This window comes from Cottoperca gobio, unplaced genomic scaffold (genome assembly GCF_900634415.1).
Source record: "Cottoperca gobio unplaced genomic scaffold, fCotGob3.1 fCotGob3_339arrow_ctg1, whole genome shotgun sequence".
Classification (NCBI taxonomy): domain Eukaryota; kingdom Metazoa; phylum Chordata; class Actinopteri; order Perciformes; family Bovichtidae; genus Cottoperca; species Cottoperca gobio.
This window is the reverse complement of record NW_021166942.1, coordinates 111,660-128,540: the sequence shown is the minus strand read 5'-3', so window position 1 is coordinate 128,540 and position 16,881 is coordinate 111,660. Positions and strand designations below refer to the sequence as shown.

General features: G+C 41.3%; 1 protein-coding gene across 1 annotated transcript; it reads left to right on the top strand.

The window, feature by feature from the left end:
- Positions 1–148: 148 nt before the first annotated feature.
- Positions 149–16,006, top strand: LOC115005672 (enteropeptidase-like; the record flags this gene model as incomplete). The annotated part of the gene is made up of 21 exons (XM_029427607.1): positions 149–254; positions 505–614; positions 686–862; positions 958–1,101; positions 1,338–1,443; positions 1,608–1,752; positions 1,829–1,970; positions 2,897–2,986; positions 3,744–3,869; positions 3,955–4,098; positions 5,535–5,645; positions 6,729–6,843; positions 6,955–7,050; positions 7,338–7,387; positions 7,472–7,543; positions 8,059–8,191; positions 11,229–11,410; positions 11,846–11,941; positions 14,713–14,852; positions 15,318–15,372; positions 15,857–16,006. Coding segments are annotated over 21 exons (2,483 nt in total), but the record flags the coding sequence as incomplete, so codon positions are not given.
- Between the last annotated feature and the right edge of the window lie 875 nt (positions 16,007–16,881).

Genomic DNA, 16,881 nt, shown 5'->3' with positions numbered 1-16,881 from the left:
GAGGAGGGAGAGAGAAGAGAGGAGAGAAAGAGGAGACTATAACTATAAACTTTCTTCAGAGAGGAGAGTCTTCAGCCTGCTCTGACATTTATCTGTAAGCAGAAGTAACAGAACGTACAGTAGATCATCTTTCCTCTCGTCTCCATAGCGACGGCGTGTGATGGGCAGTTTTTGCTGAGCGGTCTGAGCGGTTCGTTCAGTTCATCAGAAGTTTTGGAAACATACATCAGCAGCTATTGTCGCTGGATCATCAGGTACATCACACACTCACAAACACACACACACACACATTTTATACATATTCCTTACATATTTTTGGACATTTTTCACTTCTATTTAACATATTTCGGAAATGTTTTATACATTTATATATTTGGGCATTTTTCATACTTTTCTTTTTTTTTAAAAACACAAACTTTCTGACTGCATTGACGTCAATGTGAAAAAGAGACTTTCATTTGATGCTTAAACTGTTTTTTTTAAGTTTATCTCTGACGGTTTAAGGGTCGATCGAGGATTTTCAGTTCAGATCAACTTCCAGCAGTTTGAAACAGAAGAAAACATCGACACGCTGAAACTTTACGAAGGCATCGGAACAGACAAACAGCTGGCAGGTAAAGACAAACACACACAGTGTATGTCAGCAGTGGATCAACATTCAATCACTATTTCATTTGATTGGCAGCTGAACTCTCAGGCTCCGCCCCCCCGGGGATCGTGTGGCTGCTGAGTGACCAATCAACCGTGGAGTTTATCTCTGATGATGTCAACAATCTGTCAGGGTTCAACGCCACCTACAGTGCCGCCAACACCTCCACCCTCTCCAGTAACAACAACTACATCTCTGACACAATATACACCTGTGAGATTGTAGCTGACTCTGTGTGTGTGTGTGTGTGTGTGTGTGTGTGTGTGTGTGTGTGTGTGTGTGTGTGTGTGTGTGTGTGTGTAGACCAGCAGAAGCTACCTGTACCTTTGAGCAGGGTATGTGTTTCTGGAGGCAGCAAGTCGATGATGATGGAGACTGGATTCGATCCCGTGGCTCCACGTTCCCCCCGCTGAGCGGCCCGAGTGACGACCACACGCTGAGCAACAGCTCAGGTAAGCTCGACACGGAGTCATGTTACTGCAGACTGCAGCCTTAAAATATCAATATTTAGAATCAATATGTATGAAAAACACCAACATGGACGTTATTATAATGTCAATACAACAACATATACATAAAATTCAACACAGCAAACAAAGACTGATCGAAGTGAAACACCTGATTTAAAGGATGATTCTAGAAAAGAGAGGAATATTATTTATATTGTTGTTTGTTTTGTGTGTGTTAGGTTTCTACATCGTCACTTCTCTGAATCCCGGCCAATGGCGGAAGAGCTTCAGGATCCAAAGCCTCCCTCTGACCTCTCCCACAGAGCCCATGTGCCTAAGCTTCTGGTAAACTACAGGGAAATAAACAAATAAACACATAAATTAAAGGAAATAAACAACAAGGGAAAGTAAATAAATATGACAAGCAAACCTATAAAGAATCAATACGACAAAAGAAAACAATTAACATGTAAAATAGACAAAGTAATATATAAAAACCATAACTGCAGGTACCACATGTTTGGAGTGGACGTCCATCGCCTCCAAGTGTTGTTGGTTGACCCGGCCATTACCGTGGTGTTCCATAGAGATGGTAACTATGGCGACAACTGGAACTATGGCCAGGTGACGCTAAACCTGACAACGGAGACCATGGTCAGTGACGTCACAAAGGAAGTCCACAGACAGCAACACGTTCAGTCAGCTGATCGATGACCTCTGACCCCTGCAGGTGGTGTTTGAGGCGCTGAAGGACGACGGCATGAGGAACGACATCGCTCTGGATGACATCAAACTGACCTCTAATCCATGTGGCCCCGAACCCCCCGAACCAACCAATGTACCGCCTCCAGCTACCACGCCGCCCATACCAGGTAAGACACAGACCGCGCACCCTGTACCAGATAAGACACAGACCGCGCACCCCATACCAGGTGAATCACATACCACGCCCTCCATACTAGGTGAGACACATACCACGCCCCCCATAACAGGTGAGACACATACCACGCCCCCCATACTAGGTGAGACACATACCACGCCCCCCATAACAGGTGAGATACATACCACGCCCCCCATACCAGGTGAGACACATACCACGCCCTCCATACTAGGTGAGACACATACCGCGCCCCCTATATCAGGTGAGAAACAGACCGCACCCCCTATACCAGGTGAGACACATACCACGCCCTCCATACTAGGTGAGACACATACCACGCCCCCAATAACAGGTGAGACACATACCACGCCCCCTATACTAGGTGAGACACAGACCATGCCCCCTATATCAGGTGAGACACAGACCGCATCCCCTATACCAGGTGAGACACAGACCATGCCCCCCATACTAGTTGAGACACAGACCACACACCCTATACCAGGTGAGACACAGACCACGACCCCTATACCAGGTGAGACACAGAGCGCGCCCCCTATACCAGATGAGACACAGACCACACACCCTATACCAGGTGAGACACAGACCACGACCCCTATACCAGGTGAGACACAGACCGTGCCCCCTATACCAGCTGAGACACAGACCACACACCCTATACCAGGTGAGACACAGACCACGACCCCTATACCAGGAGAGACACATTGCTGTTAACGCTTGTTAATTACTGTTTATTATTGTGTTAAATGTTAATTATTACTAGATTTCAGATGTATTTTTACAGTAATGTTCTCATCATACTTATTGTCTGACTATTAATACAGCTCTGTGTAAACTTTACCTGTAAATGCTCATTAACACACCTATGATTTGTCTGACTCTTTGCTCTGATTGGTCCAGCTGACTGTGGAGGACCCTTCGACCTCTGGGAGCCAAACTCCACCTTCAGCTCGCCAAATTACCCACAATCCTACGGGAACAAGGCTCAGTGTGAGTACAGCTTGTGGGGCGGCTGTGGCTCAGGAGGTAGAGGTCAGCCACCGGTTGGAGGGTCAGTGGTTCGTTCCCCAGCCCCTGTGCAGTCAACATGTTGAGGTGTCCTTGGGCAAGATACTGAACCCCAAATTGCTCCCGATGGCCAACGGTGTGTGAATGTGATTGAATGGGTATAACTACTGACAAGCTGATGTGCACCTTGTATGGTCCTCTGACTCTGTATGAATGTGTGTGAATGGGTTGTTGTAAAGCGCTTTGAGTGATCACAAAAGAATGGAGAAGCGCTATATAAAAAAAGTCCATTTAGCTAACTGTGTTTCACCAGATGTTTTGTAAACAACCAAAAATATATAAACAAACATGTCAACAATGGTAACATTACAGGTAATTTAGCAGACACTCTTATCCAGAGTTTACAGTGAACTAATTACAGGGACAGTCTCCTGGAGCAGCTCAGGGGCACAATGGTGACAGCCCTGGTATTGAACTCTCAACCATCTAGTGTTGTATTTGATAGCTATACCACTAGACCACTAAGCCATCACCACAACAAAAACAACAGAATAATAAACATGGAGGAAATAAATGATCTAATAAGGGAAATAAACAAGTAAACATAATTAATACAACAAATATGAAAAGGTAAAACATGGAAACTAAAACATGGAATAAATACCTTGGAATTAACAACAAGTAAACAACCTACCTGAAAGCGTTTACCTGATTTGCCCATGATCCTTTGCTGCTGCAGGTCAGTGGACTCTGCACGCCAACGGGGGGCACAACATCCAGCTGCACTTCCTGGACTTCGACGTTGAAGCGACCTATGACGTTGTAGAGGTGCGGGATGGGGCGGGGCCATACTCCACATTACTGGGTGAGGACGTGGTTTACCTAGAATCCTTTTCAACACAGGTGTCTTTATTCTGCTCTAGCCGGTAATTTGTTGTTTTTCTGTACAGCTGTCCTCACTGGCAGCGATGGCCCCACCCACAAGTTGTTCTCAACAACCAATCAGATGACAGTCTGGTTCTTTACGGACAGCTCGGTTCACGGCCGAGGATTCAGAGCCAACTTTACTTCGGGGGTCAACCTGGGGTCACCAGGTGAGCTCAGGATCAGACGCTGTGTCCACACTAAACAGGAAGTTAATTTTCATCTTACGGTACTCGCATAGCTGTTGGAACATTTGTGTTCATTAATGTAAACAGATTATCTGTGATTTAATCACAATAAAGGGATTGACAGGGATCAGAAATAACGACAAGAAAATACTCTTGAAAATGTTTTGTTTTTTTAATGGAGTTTGTTTGAGCAGGGCTAGGCTTAAATTGTAGCTCCATCATCTAAAAGAGGCATAAAGACGTTTCTACACACAGATATCTACACACAGATATCTAAACACAGATATCTACACACTGATATCTACACACAGATATCTACACACTGATATCTACTCACTGATATCTACTCACTGATATCTACACACAGATATCTACACACTGATATCTACTCACTGATATCTACTCACTGATATCTACTCACTGATATCTACACACAGATATCTACTCACTGATATCTACACACTGATATCTACTCACTGATATCTACTCACTGATATCTACTCACTGATATCTACACACTGATATCTACACACTGATATCTACTCACTGATATCTACTCACTGATATCTACTCACTGATATCTACACACAGATATCTACACACTGATATCTACACACTGATATCTACTCACTGATATCTACTCACTGATATCTACTCACTGATATCTACACACTGATATCTACTCACTGATATCTACACACTGATATCTACTCACTGATATCTACTCACTGATATCTACACACTGATATCTACTCACTGATATCTACACACTGATATCTACACACAGATATCTACACACTGATATCTACACACTGATATCTACTCACTGATATCTACACACTGATATCTACTCACTGATATCTACTCACTGATATCTACACACTGATATCTACACACTGATATCTACTCACTGATATCTACTCACTGATATCTACAGGCTGATATCTACACACACATATCTACTCACTGATATCTACACACTGATATCTACACACACATATCTACTCACTGATATCTACACAGTGATATCTACACACTGATATCTACACAATGATATCTACACGCTGATATCTACACACTGATATCTACAAACTGATATCTACACACTGATATCTACTCGCTGATATCTACTCACTGATATCTACTCACTGATATCTACAGGCTGATATCTACTCACTGATAACTGATGTAACTGATGTAGTTAACTGATAACTACATTTATTATTCAAAGTCAGGACGTCAGGAGAATCTCACCGTGAGCTGAAAAGTTTTATTCTGCACATCTGTGGCGCCCGGCGCTCTTTGCATTGACTTTCTATGTACCGCATCACATGAAAACTTTGCTTTGCATTTGATGTGAACACACCCTGAGGGTTGAATGTACTGTTTATTATTTATTATTTCCTGTTTATAAACAGCTGCATGTGCAGTCGGTCAGTTCCAGTGTGGGACAGGAAGTTGTATCCACGATAACGATCAGTGTGACGGCGAGGTTGACTGTCCGGACGCCACCGATGAAGCCGACTGTGGTGAGTCCATCAAAACCTGCGAGACTATATTCACAGTATTCACCTTACTCAAGGGTGTGTATGTCTCTCTCTCTTTGTGTGTGTGTGTGGTGTGTGTGTGTGTGTGTGTGTGTGTGTGTGTGTGTGTGTGTATGTGTGTGTGTGTGTGTGTCTGTATGTGTTTGTGTATGTGTGTGTGTGTGTGTCTGTATGTGTTTGTGTGTGTGTGTGTGTGTGTGTCTGTGTGTGTATGTGTGTGTTTGTGTGTGTTTGTGTGTGTGTCTGTATGTGTTTGTGTGTGTGTGTATGTCTGTCTATGTGTGTGTCTGTGTGTGTGTTTGTGTGTGTGTGTCTCTCTGTGTGTGTGTGTGTGTCTGTTTGTGTTTGTGTGTCTGTGTGTGTCTGTGTGTGTGTGTGTCTGTGTGTGTGTTTGTGTGTCTGTGTGTGTATGTGTGTGTGTGTGTGTGTGTCTGTGTGTGTCTATGTGTGTGTGTGTCTGTATGTGTGTGTCTATGTGTGTGTGTGTGTCTGTATGTGTGTCTATGTGTGTCTGTGTCTGTGTGTGTGTCTGTATGTGTATGTGTGTGTGTGTGTCTGTGTGTGTGTCTGTGTGTGTGTCTATGTGTGTGTCTGTGTGTGTATGTGTGTGTGCGTGTGTGTGTGTGTCTGTGTGTGTGTTTGTGTGTGTGTCTGTATGTGTTTGTGTGTGTATGTCTGTCTATGTGTGTGTCTGTGTGTGTGTTGTGTGTGTGTCTCTCTCTGTGTATGTGTGTGTGTGTCTGTTTGTGTTTGTGTGTGTGTGTCTGTGTGTGTGTGTTTGTGTGTCTGTGTGTGTATGTGTGTGTCTGTGTGTGTGTCTATGTGTGTGTGTGTGTGTCTGTGTCTATGTGTGTGTGTGTCTGTATGTGTGTGTGTGTGTCTGTGTGTGTCTATGTGTGTGTGTGTGTGTCTGTATGTGTGTGTGTGTGTGTTGTGTGTGTGCGTGTGTCTGTCTGTGTGTGTGTGTCTGTGTGCGTGTATGTCTGTGTGTGTGTGTGTGTGTGTGTATGTATGTGTGTGTGTGTGTGTGTGTGTGTGTGTGTGTGTGGTGTGTGTGTGTGTCAGTGTTGAACCCCTCCAGTCGCCTTCAGTTTCAGCTCGCCTCGTCTCGTCTCACTGTGTGTTCTGACACCTGGAGCTCACAGCTGTCTGTGTTCACCTGTCAGTACCTGGGATACAGGTAACTCGCTGCAATGTCTGAAAATGTCTAACAAATGTATATAAATTGTGTGACAACTCAAAACTTTGTGTCCCTGAAAATCTGCCGTTGACATCAGCTGTCTCTCTGCAGGTCGGGGGGGGCCAGTCTGCTGCCGTCTCGGCCGCAAGATTCTCCATTTACAGAAATCACAGTGACAAACAACGGGACACTGGAGACCAGAGAGAGGTACTGAAATATAATAATAATAATGAAAACAATAATAATAATAATAATAATAATAATAATAATAATAATAATAAATAATAATAATAATAATAAAATAATAATTGTAATAAAGTAATTATAATAATAAACTTTATTTAAATTGTGTATTAGGGTTAGGGTTGTGAATTTTAATTGATAATAGTAAAAAAATAATGTTAAAAATAAATAGATATTTTTACAGTGTAACCTGCGTCAGTTAATATTTGTGTTTTTTGTACAGTGTAACAATATCTGTGTTGTTTTTACAGTGTAACCTGCAGCAGTGAGAAAGTGATTTCTCTGAACTGTGACAACCAATGTGAGTTCAATTAATTTAATTTGTTCATGTAATTTTAAGACAGTTTATGGTGGAATTTTATTTAATATATTTTGTGTGTTTCAGTTTGTGGAGTTCGACAGGTCACCAATCACACGAGGGAGACGGACCAGTCAGACGAGAGGAAACCTGCTGAAGGTAAAATCAGACATTATGCTGTTTAATCCATCTCAAACCTTCCCTGAATTATTGTATTTGAGGCCCTCAAACCAAAGATTTATATTTTGAACTTGTTCCCTTTAAGCTTCAAACTAAGAAAGAAGAAAAACATTTGCAGACTTCCTGTGTATGTTACGAGCCCAGCGGCTTATTGCTCATTATTGGAAGAAAGGGTTAAAGAATGGCATCGAGAGTACTACCAACCTGTATTTCATTTTAATGAAGAAATTACATTTTACAATAACTAATGTTTACCAAAAAAATTAAGAATTCTCAAAACCCGGGCATAAAAACCAGGCGCTTGCACGTTATACACGGTTTGGTGCGCTTATAAATCAAATCAAATCAAATTTATTTATATAACCCAATATCATAAATTACACATTTGATAGATAGCACGTGCACACGCCTGGTTTTCATGAGTACTAATTAAACGGCATATATTTTTCAGTGAGAATGCCGGTTGTGTTTCTACCTGTCAGGTGAGGTCAGAGTGGTGGGCGGGGTTAACACGGTGAAGGGGGCGTGGCCGTGGATTGTATCTCTGCAGTGGCGGGGGCGTCACGTGTGTGGAGCCTCGCTGATTGGCCGAGATTGGCTGCTGACCGCTGCACATTGTGTCTACGGGTGAGACGTACTTTATTTGTTTTATTATATTATTTATGGCCTTACCTCACAAACAGAGTGGGATGAATATATGTTAACTACCTTTTACTGTATTTGGTTCAATCTTTATAAAATAGCTAAATAAATTATATATATATATATATATATATATATATATATATATATATATATATATATATACACTGACCAAAAATATAATCGCAACACTTTGCTTTTATTTCTCTCAAATATTGTTCACAAATGTGTTTAAATCTGTGTTCTTCTCCTTTGCTGAGATAATCCATCCACCTCACAGGTGTGGCACATCAAGATGCTGATTAGACAGCATGATTATTGCATCATATATATCCTTATCCTCAGGCTGTCACAATAAAAGGCCACTCTAACATGTGTAGTTTTATCTTGAAAAGAAACGTTTATTAAGCACTGAACAAGGGGGGGGGGGTCAGAAAACCAGTCAGTATCTGGTGAGAGCACCATTTGCCTCACGCAGTGCATCACGTCTCCTTCACATATAGTTGATCAGGTTGTTGGTTGTGGCCTGTGGGAGGTTGGTCCTCTTCAATGGCTGTGAAGTTGCTGGATATTGGCAGGAACTGGAACACGCTGTCGTATACGTCGATCCAGAGCATCCCAAACATGCTCAATGGGTGACATGTCTGGTGAGTTTGCAGGCCATGCAAGAACTGGGATGTTTTCAGCTTCCAGGAATTGTGTACAGATCCTTGCAACATGGGACCATGCATCATCATGCTGCAACATGAGGTGATAGTGGTGGATCAATGGCACAACAATGGGCCTCAGGTTCTCGTCATGGCATCTCTGTGCATTCAAAATGCCCTCAATGAAATGCACCTGTGTTAGTTGTCTATAACATCTGCCTGTCCATACCATAACCCCACCGCAGGTGAAGGTCCTGGGCTGCTGTGGTTACACGTGGTCTGCGGTTGCGAGGCCGGTTGCGAGGCGGTTGGATGTACTGTGGCATCTGTGGCATTGTGCTGTGTGATAAAACTGCACATTTTAGAGTGGCCTTTTATTGTGACCAGCTTAAAGCACACCTGACCAGTAATCATGCTTCATATCAGCATCTTGATATGCCACACCTGTGAGGTAGATGGATTATCTCGGCAAAGGAGAAGTGCTCACTAACATAGATCTAAACAAATGTGTGAACAATCCACATTCCACATTTTTTTTACGTTACAGCCTTATTATAATATGGATTAAATTAATATTTTAAATAATCAATCTACGCACAATACCCCATAATGGCAAAGGGAAAACAGGTGTTTAGAATTTTTGGCAAAGTAATAAAAAAAGAAAAACCTGAAATATCACATTTACATAAGTATTCAGACCCTTTACTCAGTACTTAGTTGAAGCACCTTTGGCAGTAATAACAGCCTCAAGTCTTCTTGAGTATGATGCTACAAGCTTGGCAGACCTGTATTTGGGTCATTTCTCCTATTCTTCTCTGCAGATCTTCTCAAGCTCCATCAGGTTGGATGGGGTCGCCGAAGCACAGCTATTTTCATATCTCTCCAGAGATGTTTGATCGGGTTCAAGTCCGGGCTCTGGCTGGGCCACTCAAGGACTTGTCACGAAGCCACTCCTGTGTTGTCTTGGCTGTGTGCTTAGGGTCGTTGTCCTGTTGGAAGGTGAACCTCCGCCCCAGTCTGAGGTCCTGAACGCTCTGGAGCAGCTTTTCATCAAGGATCTCTTTGCACTTTGCTCTGTTCATCTTACCTTCGATCCTGACTAGTCTCCCATTCCTGCCGCTGAAAAAGATTCCCACAGCATGATGCTGCCACCACCATGCTTCACCATAGGTATTGTATTGGCCAGGTGATGAGCAGTGCCTGGTTTCCTCCAGACGTGATGCTTGGCATTCAGGCCAAAGAGTTCAATCTTGGTTTCATCAGACCAGAGAACCTTGTTTCTCATGGTCTGAGAGTTCTTCAGGTGCTTTTTGGCAAACTCCAAGCGGGCTGTCATGTGCCTTTTACTGACTCTACCATAAAGGCCTGATTGGTGGAGTGCTGCAGAAATAGTTTTCCTTCTTGAAGGTTCTCCCATCTCCACAGAGGAACTCTGGAGCTCTGTCAGATTGACCATCGGGTTCCTGGTCACCTCCCGGACCAAGGTCCTTCTCCCCCGATTGCTCAGTTTGGCCAGGCGGCCAGCTCTATGAAGAGTCCTGGTGGTTCCAAATGTCTTCCATTTAAGAATGATGGAGGTCACTGTGCTCTTCGGGAACTGCAATGCTGCAGAAATAGTTTTATAACCTTCCTCAGATCTGTGTCTTGACGCAATTCTGTCTCACGGACATTTCCTTCATCTTCATGGTTTGGTTTTTGCTCTGACATGCACTGTCAACTGTGGGACCTTATATAGACAGGTGTGTGAACTTATCACAGGTGGACTCCAATCAAGTTGTAGAAACATCTCAAGGACGATCGATGGAAATGGTCATAGCAAAGGGATTTTATTACTTTGGCAAAAATTCTAATCACCTGTTTTTGCTTTGTCCTTATGGGGTATTGTGTGTAGATTGATGATAAAAAAAATGTTTTTAATCCATTTTATAATAAGGCTGTTGCGAAACAAAATGTGGAAAAAGTGAATGGGTCTGAATACTTTCTGAATGCACTCTATATACAGTATATATATGGAGGATGGATGGGTCAAACAAGCTTTCAACCAGGTGATTCATGTCTCGTGTGACACCAAAGGTTGATGTTGACTTATTTTAACTTATGTACGTTGCTTAAATAACATACATACGTAACTTATGTACATAACTTAAATAATGTAATGTACTTTACTTGCGTACGTTACTAAAGTTAAGAAACAAAGGTACTTATTTTAACTCTTACCATGATCCTTTCCTAAATCTAAGTAAATATTTTCATTATGATATTTTAAAAGTTGTCCTGTATGAACAGTATATACTTTGTATACATATACTGTATATGTACATATATACTTATATACATTCATATATATAAAAAAGCAAAAATGTTTTTGTTAACAGGAAGAACATGCAGCTCCAGTCGTGGTCGGCAGTTTTCGGTCTTCACTCTCAAAGTGACTCTAACTCTGTGGGCGTTCAGACCCGACTAGTCGATCGCATCATCATCAACAGGAAGTACAACAGACGCACAAAAGATGCCGACATCGCCATGATGCATCTGCAGCAGCCAATCAACTTCACCCGTCAGTAACGACATATTAAATACACTTTATACACATACCACACATACACACACACACATACATACAATTGTGACCGATCACAAATTAATGTAAACGATTGTAAATAACATTGAAAAACTTAATATAATGACACAATATCAGCATAATAATAATTCGCAACACGTGACTTTCGAGTTTCTGTCTCACATTAAAGACAAACAGTGTTTGAATCTATAAAAAAAAGTTTTTTATTAATAACGGTGTCGATGGGAGAAAATGGTTCATTTCTGAATCATAAATAATCATGTCGTCTGCATACAGATTGACCGATGGAACATCTCATTGTACAATGATTATATACATGTTATTATTATTATTATATTTGTATTATTGTTATTATTATTAGGGTTAATTTAATTAATTATAAATTATGAATAAATAAAATGTGTTTTCCAGAGTTCATCCAGCCGCTGTGCTTACCTGCTGAAGGTCAAAACTTCACTGCTGGAACGAAATGCTGGATCGCTGGATGGGGACGAGATGCTGAGCAGGGCGAGAAACATACTATAATACTCTATATACTAATACTATAGTACTATATATATTATACTATACTATATTACTATATACTTATACTATATATTCTGTATATAATTATACTATAATACTATATATACTGTATATAACTACACTATAATACTATATATACTTATATTATATATACTGTATATAACTACACTATAATACTATATATAATATATTTACTAAACTATAATACTATATATACTATACTATAGTATACTGCCACCATTGTACCCCTGAGCAAGGTACTTAACCCTGAGAGACTGTCCCTGTAGTGAGTTCACTGTCAAGTCGCTCTGGATAAGAGTGTCTGCTAAATGACCTGTAATGTACTTATATTATACATAGAAATACTATAATACTATGTATAATATATTTACTATACTAAATTTCTATATATACATATACTATATATACTGTATATACTTATACTATAGTACTATATATAATATATTTACTTAACTATAATACTATATATACTTATACTATATATACTATACTATAATACTATATATACTTATACTATATATACTGTAATGGCAAATTTCCAATTTCCAATGTTCCAATGTTATTATGCCATCTACACAGGTAGGTGTGGGTTCTTACGCAGATGTAGCTTCCGGTTGTAGTTGAGTTTATGAAGTTGTTTGTAGGTTTATTGCAGATGAAAATGGTGGTGAACATACCGGGTTTCCCATTGCTGTAGCCTAGTCTGTCGCTGTCACTGCTGTATCGCTGATGCGTTCGCGTTGCTCACTGGTTTGGTCGAGTAGCTGGTTGTGGTCGCTCACTGTCCTATTCAGGTCGCTCACTGGCTCTTTCGGGTCGCTCACTGCTGAAAACTGTTTGCTCTCTCTACCTGTGTCCTATCACCCACTTCCTGTCACCTGTCCACCCTTATATATTGACAGCCTAGTGCAGGGGTCGGGAACCTTTTTGGCTGAGAGAGCCATAAAAGCCAAACATTTTTTTATGTATTTCCTTGAGAGCCATGTATTTAATCAAATTGAATGCAACTTTATGCGTGCAATTTTTAAGTATAACACGTCTCCGAGTACTAAAAGCGGTATCAGTGTTTCATTGAACAGGTGTTCTCTTATTAAATAAACTAAACGCTTATGTTATTTATCTCATTAATGTGCACGTTTCAGTGTTTACTGCACAGGTGTCAAACTCAATGCAATTATATCCGGCCTGCGAGAAAATATCATATGTCTATCATAACTGGCCCGCCGGTTTTGGTAATTAAATCAATGCATGACACAACCACGGGGAAATACATATTTGAGGAAGTATCTAAATGTGTGAGAAATGAAACTGCCCCAAACTGACGGGACTGACGACAGATGGAGTCTGTAATGCAGTGAAAAGAGCAGATTAGTGGGCAGGATGCGGGAGAAGATGTAGCTGATGGTGTATCACTGCATCATACACCAGGAAGTGCTGTGTTGTAAAGCTCTGGAGATGGAACATGTAATAAGCACCGTGACACAGACAGGAAACTTTATAAGAGACAATTAAATTATTTTCGTGAGGAGATACATTCTGAACATGGCGGTGCGATGGCTGACTCGAGGGAAAGTGCTGAGTAGATTTTTCGAGTTGTGTGAGGAAATCTGCCCATTTTTGGAAAGTAAAGGGAAACACACCACAGATCTCTGGGACGATGTGAGCTGGACTGTTTGTGACATAACGAAGCATCTCACTGTTAAACCTGCAGCTTCAGGGCCGTGTGATCACGGACATGTGTGATGCAGTGAGAGCGTTCCAAGCCGAGCTGCCTGTGGGAGACTCGGATGCAGAAGGAAACTTTGGTCACTACGTGTTTCCAAACACTGACAAACCATCTCCACCGCTGTGTTCCCGACAGCATTCTGCTGATCAACTGAGCGCATTTGCCCACTTTGCAGCTCAGAAATTAAAATTGAACTGATCAGCAATCTGTTTGCAGTTGACTTAAATATGTTCCATATCTTTTAGCACTTTATCCAATATGTGTATCCTGTTCAATAAATGTGGACCGTGTTTGGCCCTCGACGTATTCCCAGTTTTGAATGTTGGCCCTCTCTGTGATTGAGTTTGACACCCCTGGCTGCTTGCTTTGCGCAGTTTCTCCTCTGCTCGGTTTTTGAGAAGAGAGGGGCTTCACTGCCGACACACACATGTGCGAACACACCTACAGTCAGAGACAGGGCAGAGAAAAGGAGAAGGGAGAACAAAAACATCTGCTGCTAAAAGTTTTACTTTAAAATGACACAGTATAATTATTTATTACATGATTTCTAAAAATGTCAGCTCAAAATTGTCTGATTGCTCGTGAGCCATAGGTTCCCGACCCCTGGCCTAGTGCATTTAAACACCGCCATCAAGTGTCCAAAATAATATTGCAGGGCTTAAACCAAATAATAATAAATGCCAACAATAACGCAAAACGGCTTCTACATATACTATACTATAATACTATATATACTTGTACTATAATACTATTTATACTTATACTATATATAATATATTTACTATACTATATATATAATAATATAATACTATATATAATATATTTACTATACTATAATACTATATATACTTACAGTGAACTAACTATAGGGACAGTCTCCCTGGACCAGGTCAGGGTTAAGTACCTTGCTCAGAAGTACAATTGTGGCAGCCCTGGTATTGAACTCACAACCTATACTATACTATACTATAATTACTCATATATATATATACAATGTCTCTCTCAGGGTACCTCCTTGATGTTCTCCAGGAGGCCGAGGTTCCTCTGGTGGTTCAGGATCAGTGTGAGCGTCAGTTACCTGAATACACCATCATCTCCAGCATGCTGTGTGCTGGGTATCCCGAGGGGGGGGTCGACTCCTGCAAGGTAACTGATCACCTGATTCTCCTGGACTCACCTGACTCACCTGGACTCATCTGGACTCATCTGGACTCACCTGACTCACCTGGAATCACCTGACTCACCTGTCTTACCTGACTCACCTAGACTCACCTGTCTCACTTGACTCACCTGACCCACCTGTCTCACCTGACTCACCTGGAGTCACCTGTCTCACTTGCACTGGCTTTCAGCAGCAATGCGTTAGTTTAAACATAAACTAGTTTGAACATAATTTCTAACTTAGGTTGGAGATTCTGACCCACAATGCTTTGCACAGCGGATATATGAGGAAGAGGGTCAAAGTTCAAGGTTCATCAACACAGATTTAGTATCAAACTAACAAGTTTCAGCATGTATTTTTGTGTAATATTAATATGTTTTTCATATATATGACATATAGCTGCTGCAACAGACCGCTGACCATGTTTGTTGTTTATTGTTGTTTTGCAGGGAGACTCTGGAGGTCCACTGATGTGTCTGAATGATGGACACTGGACTCTGATCGGTCAGTCACACACACACACACACACACACACACACACACACACACACACACAGCTCCGTTAGTGTCAGCTGTTAGCTACTTTAGCGTTAGGTCCTTTAACATTATCTCTGTTATTGTTAGCTTTTAGCTCCTTAAGCGTTAGCTGTTAGCTCCGTTAGCTCTGTTAACTCCGTTAGCTCTGTTAGCTCTGTTAGCTCCGTTCGCTCCGTTAGTGGCTAGCTCCGTTTGCATCAGCTCTGTTAGCGTATAAAGAACCAGGAATAAATAGAAACAAAGCTTCCGACAAAAGTTCAGCTCAAACTGGCGCAGCTTAATTTCAGATGTTTGCATAGAAAACAGTCAAAGTGACAATTGTGGACTGGTACCTGGAGAGGTGCCAGTTTGCCTGTGGGCCGCTGCGGAGGTGCCCTTGAGCGAAGCACCGAACCCCCAATCACTGGTATCTAGAGATAAACTGCCTTTCTTTCTTCTGATTGGTCCCCAGGTGTGACGTCGTTTGGGATTGGCTGTGGACGTCCTCAGAGACCGGGAGTCTACACCAAAGTGTCGGCCTTCACCTCCTGGGTCGCCCTCACCAGACGCTCCTCCCTCTCCCCCTCTTTCAGGGTTAAACTCTTAAAGGTATAGGTTAGATTTTTTGAGGCGAGGGTAGTATGAGGTCCGGTGACAACTTCACTCCAAAACATCGTACTATACCTTTAATGATGAAGATGATTATGATAATACTTTGTTATCAATAAAAATAACGAGATGATTTGGTATAGATAAAATAAGATTTGATTTAATTAGCTGTATATAAGAAATCAGTAAGGAAGAAAATAATGAAATAATAATAATTTTAATAATTATGTTTCATTGTTGTAACTTTGTTAAATGATAAATAAAGTTTTTTGAAGATAGAAGTTGTATATTATTTATGTTAACATATTATATCAATATGTATTGACAAGAACTAGGAAACGGGATCATATTACTCGATGCATTTGTTACTTCAAGGCTGGATTACTGCAACTCATTGTTATTAGGTTGTCCCAAAAAGTCGCTTAAGACTCTTCAGTTGATCCAAAATGCAGCGGCACGTGTATTGACAAGAACAAGGAAACGGGATCATATTACTCCTGTATTAGCTGCACTGCACTGGCTCCCGGTAAAATACAGAATAGAATTCAAAATCCTTCTCCTGACTTACAAAACAATTAATGGTCTGGCTCCAGCATATCTTAAAGATCTCATAGTACCTTATAAACCAACTAGAGCATTGCGCTCCCAGACTGCAGGGTTACTTGTAGTTCCTAGAGTCTCTAAGAGTACAATGGGAGCCAGAGCCTTCAGCTATCAAGCTCCTCTCCAGTGGAACCAGCTTCCAGTTTGTGTTCAGGGGGCAAACACACTCTCCACATTTAAGAGCAGGCTAAAGACTTTCCTTTTTGATGAAGCTTATAATTAGGGCTGGCTCAGGTTTTGGATCAGCCCCTAGTTATGCTGCTATAGGCTTAGACTGACACCTCC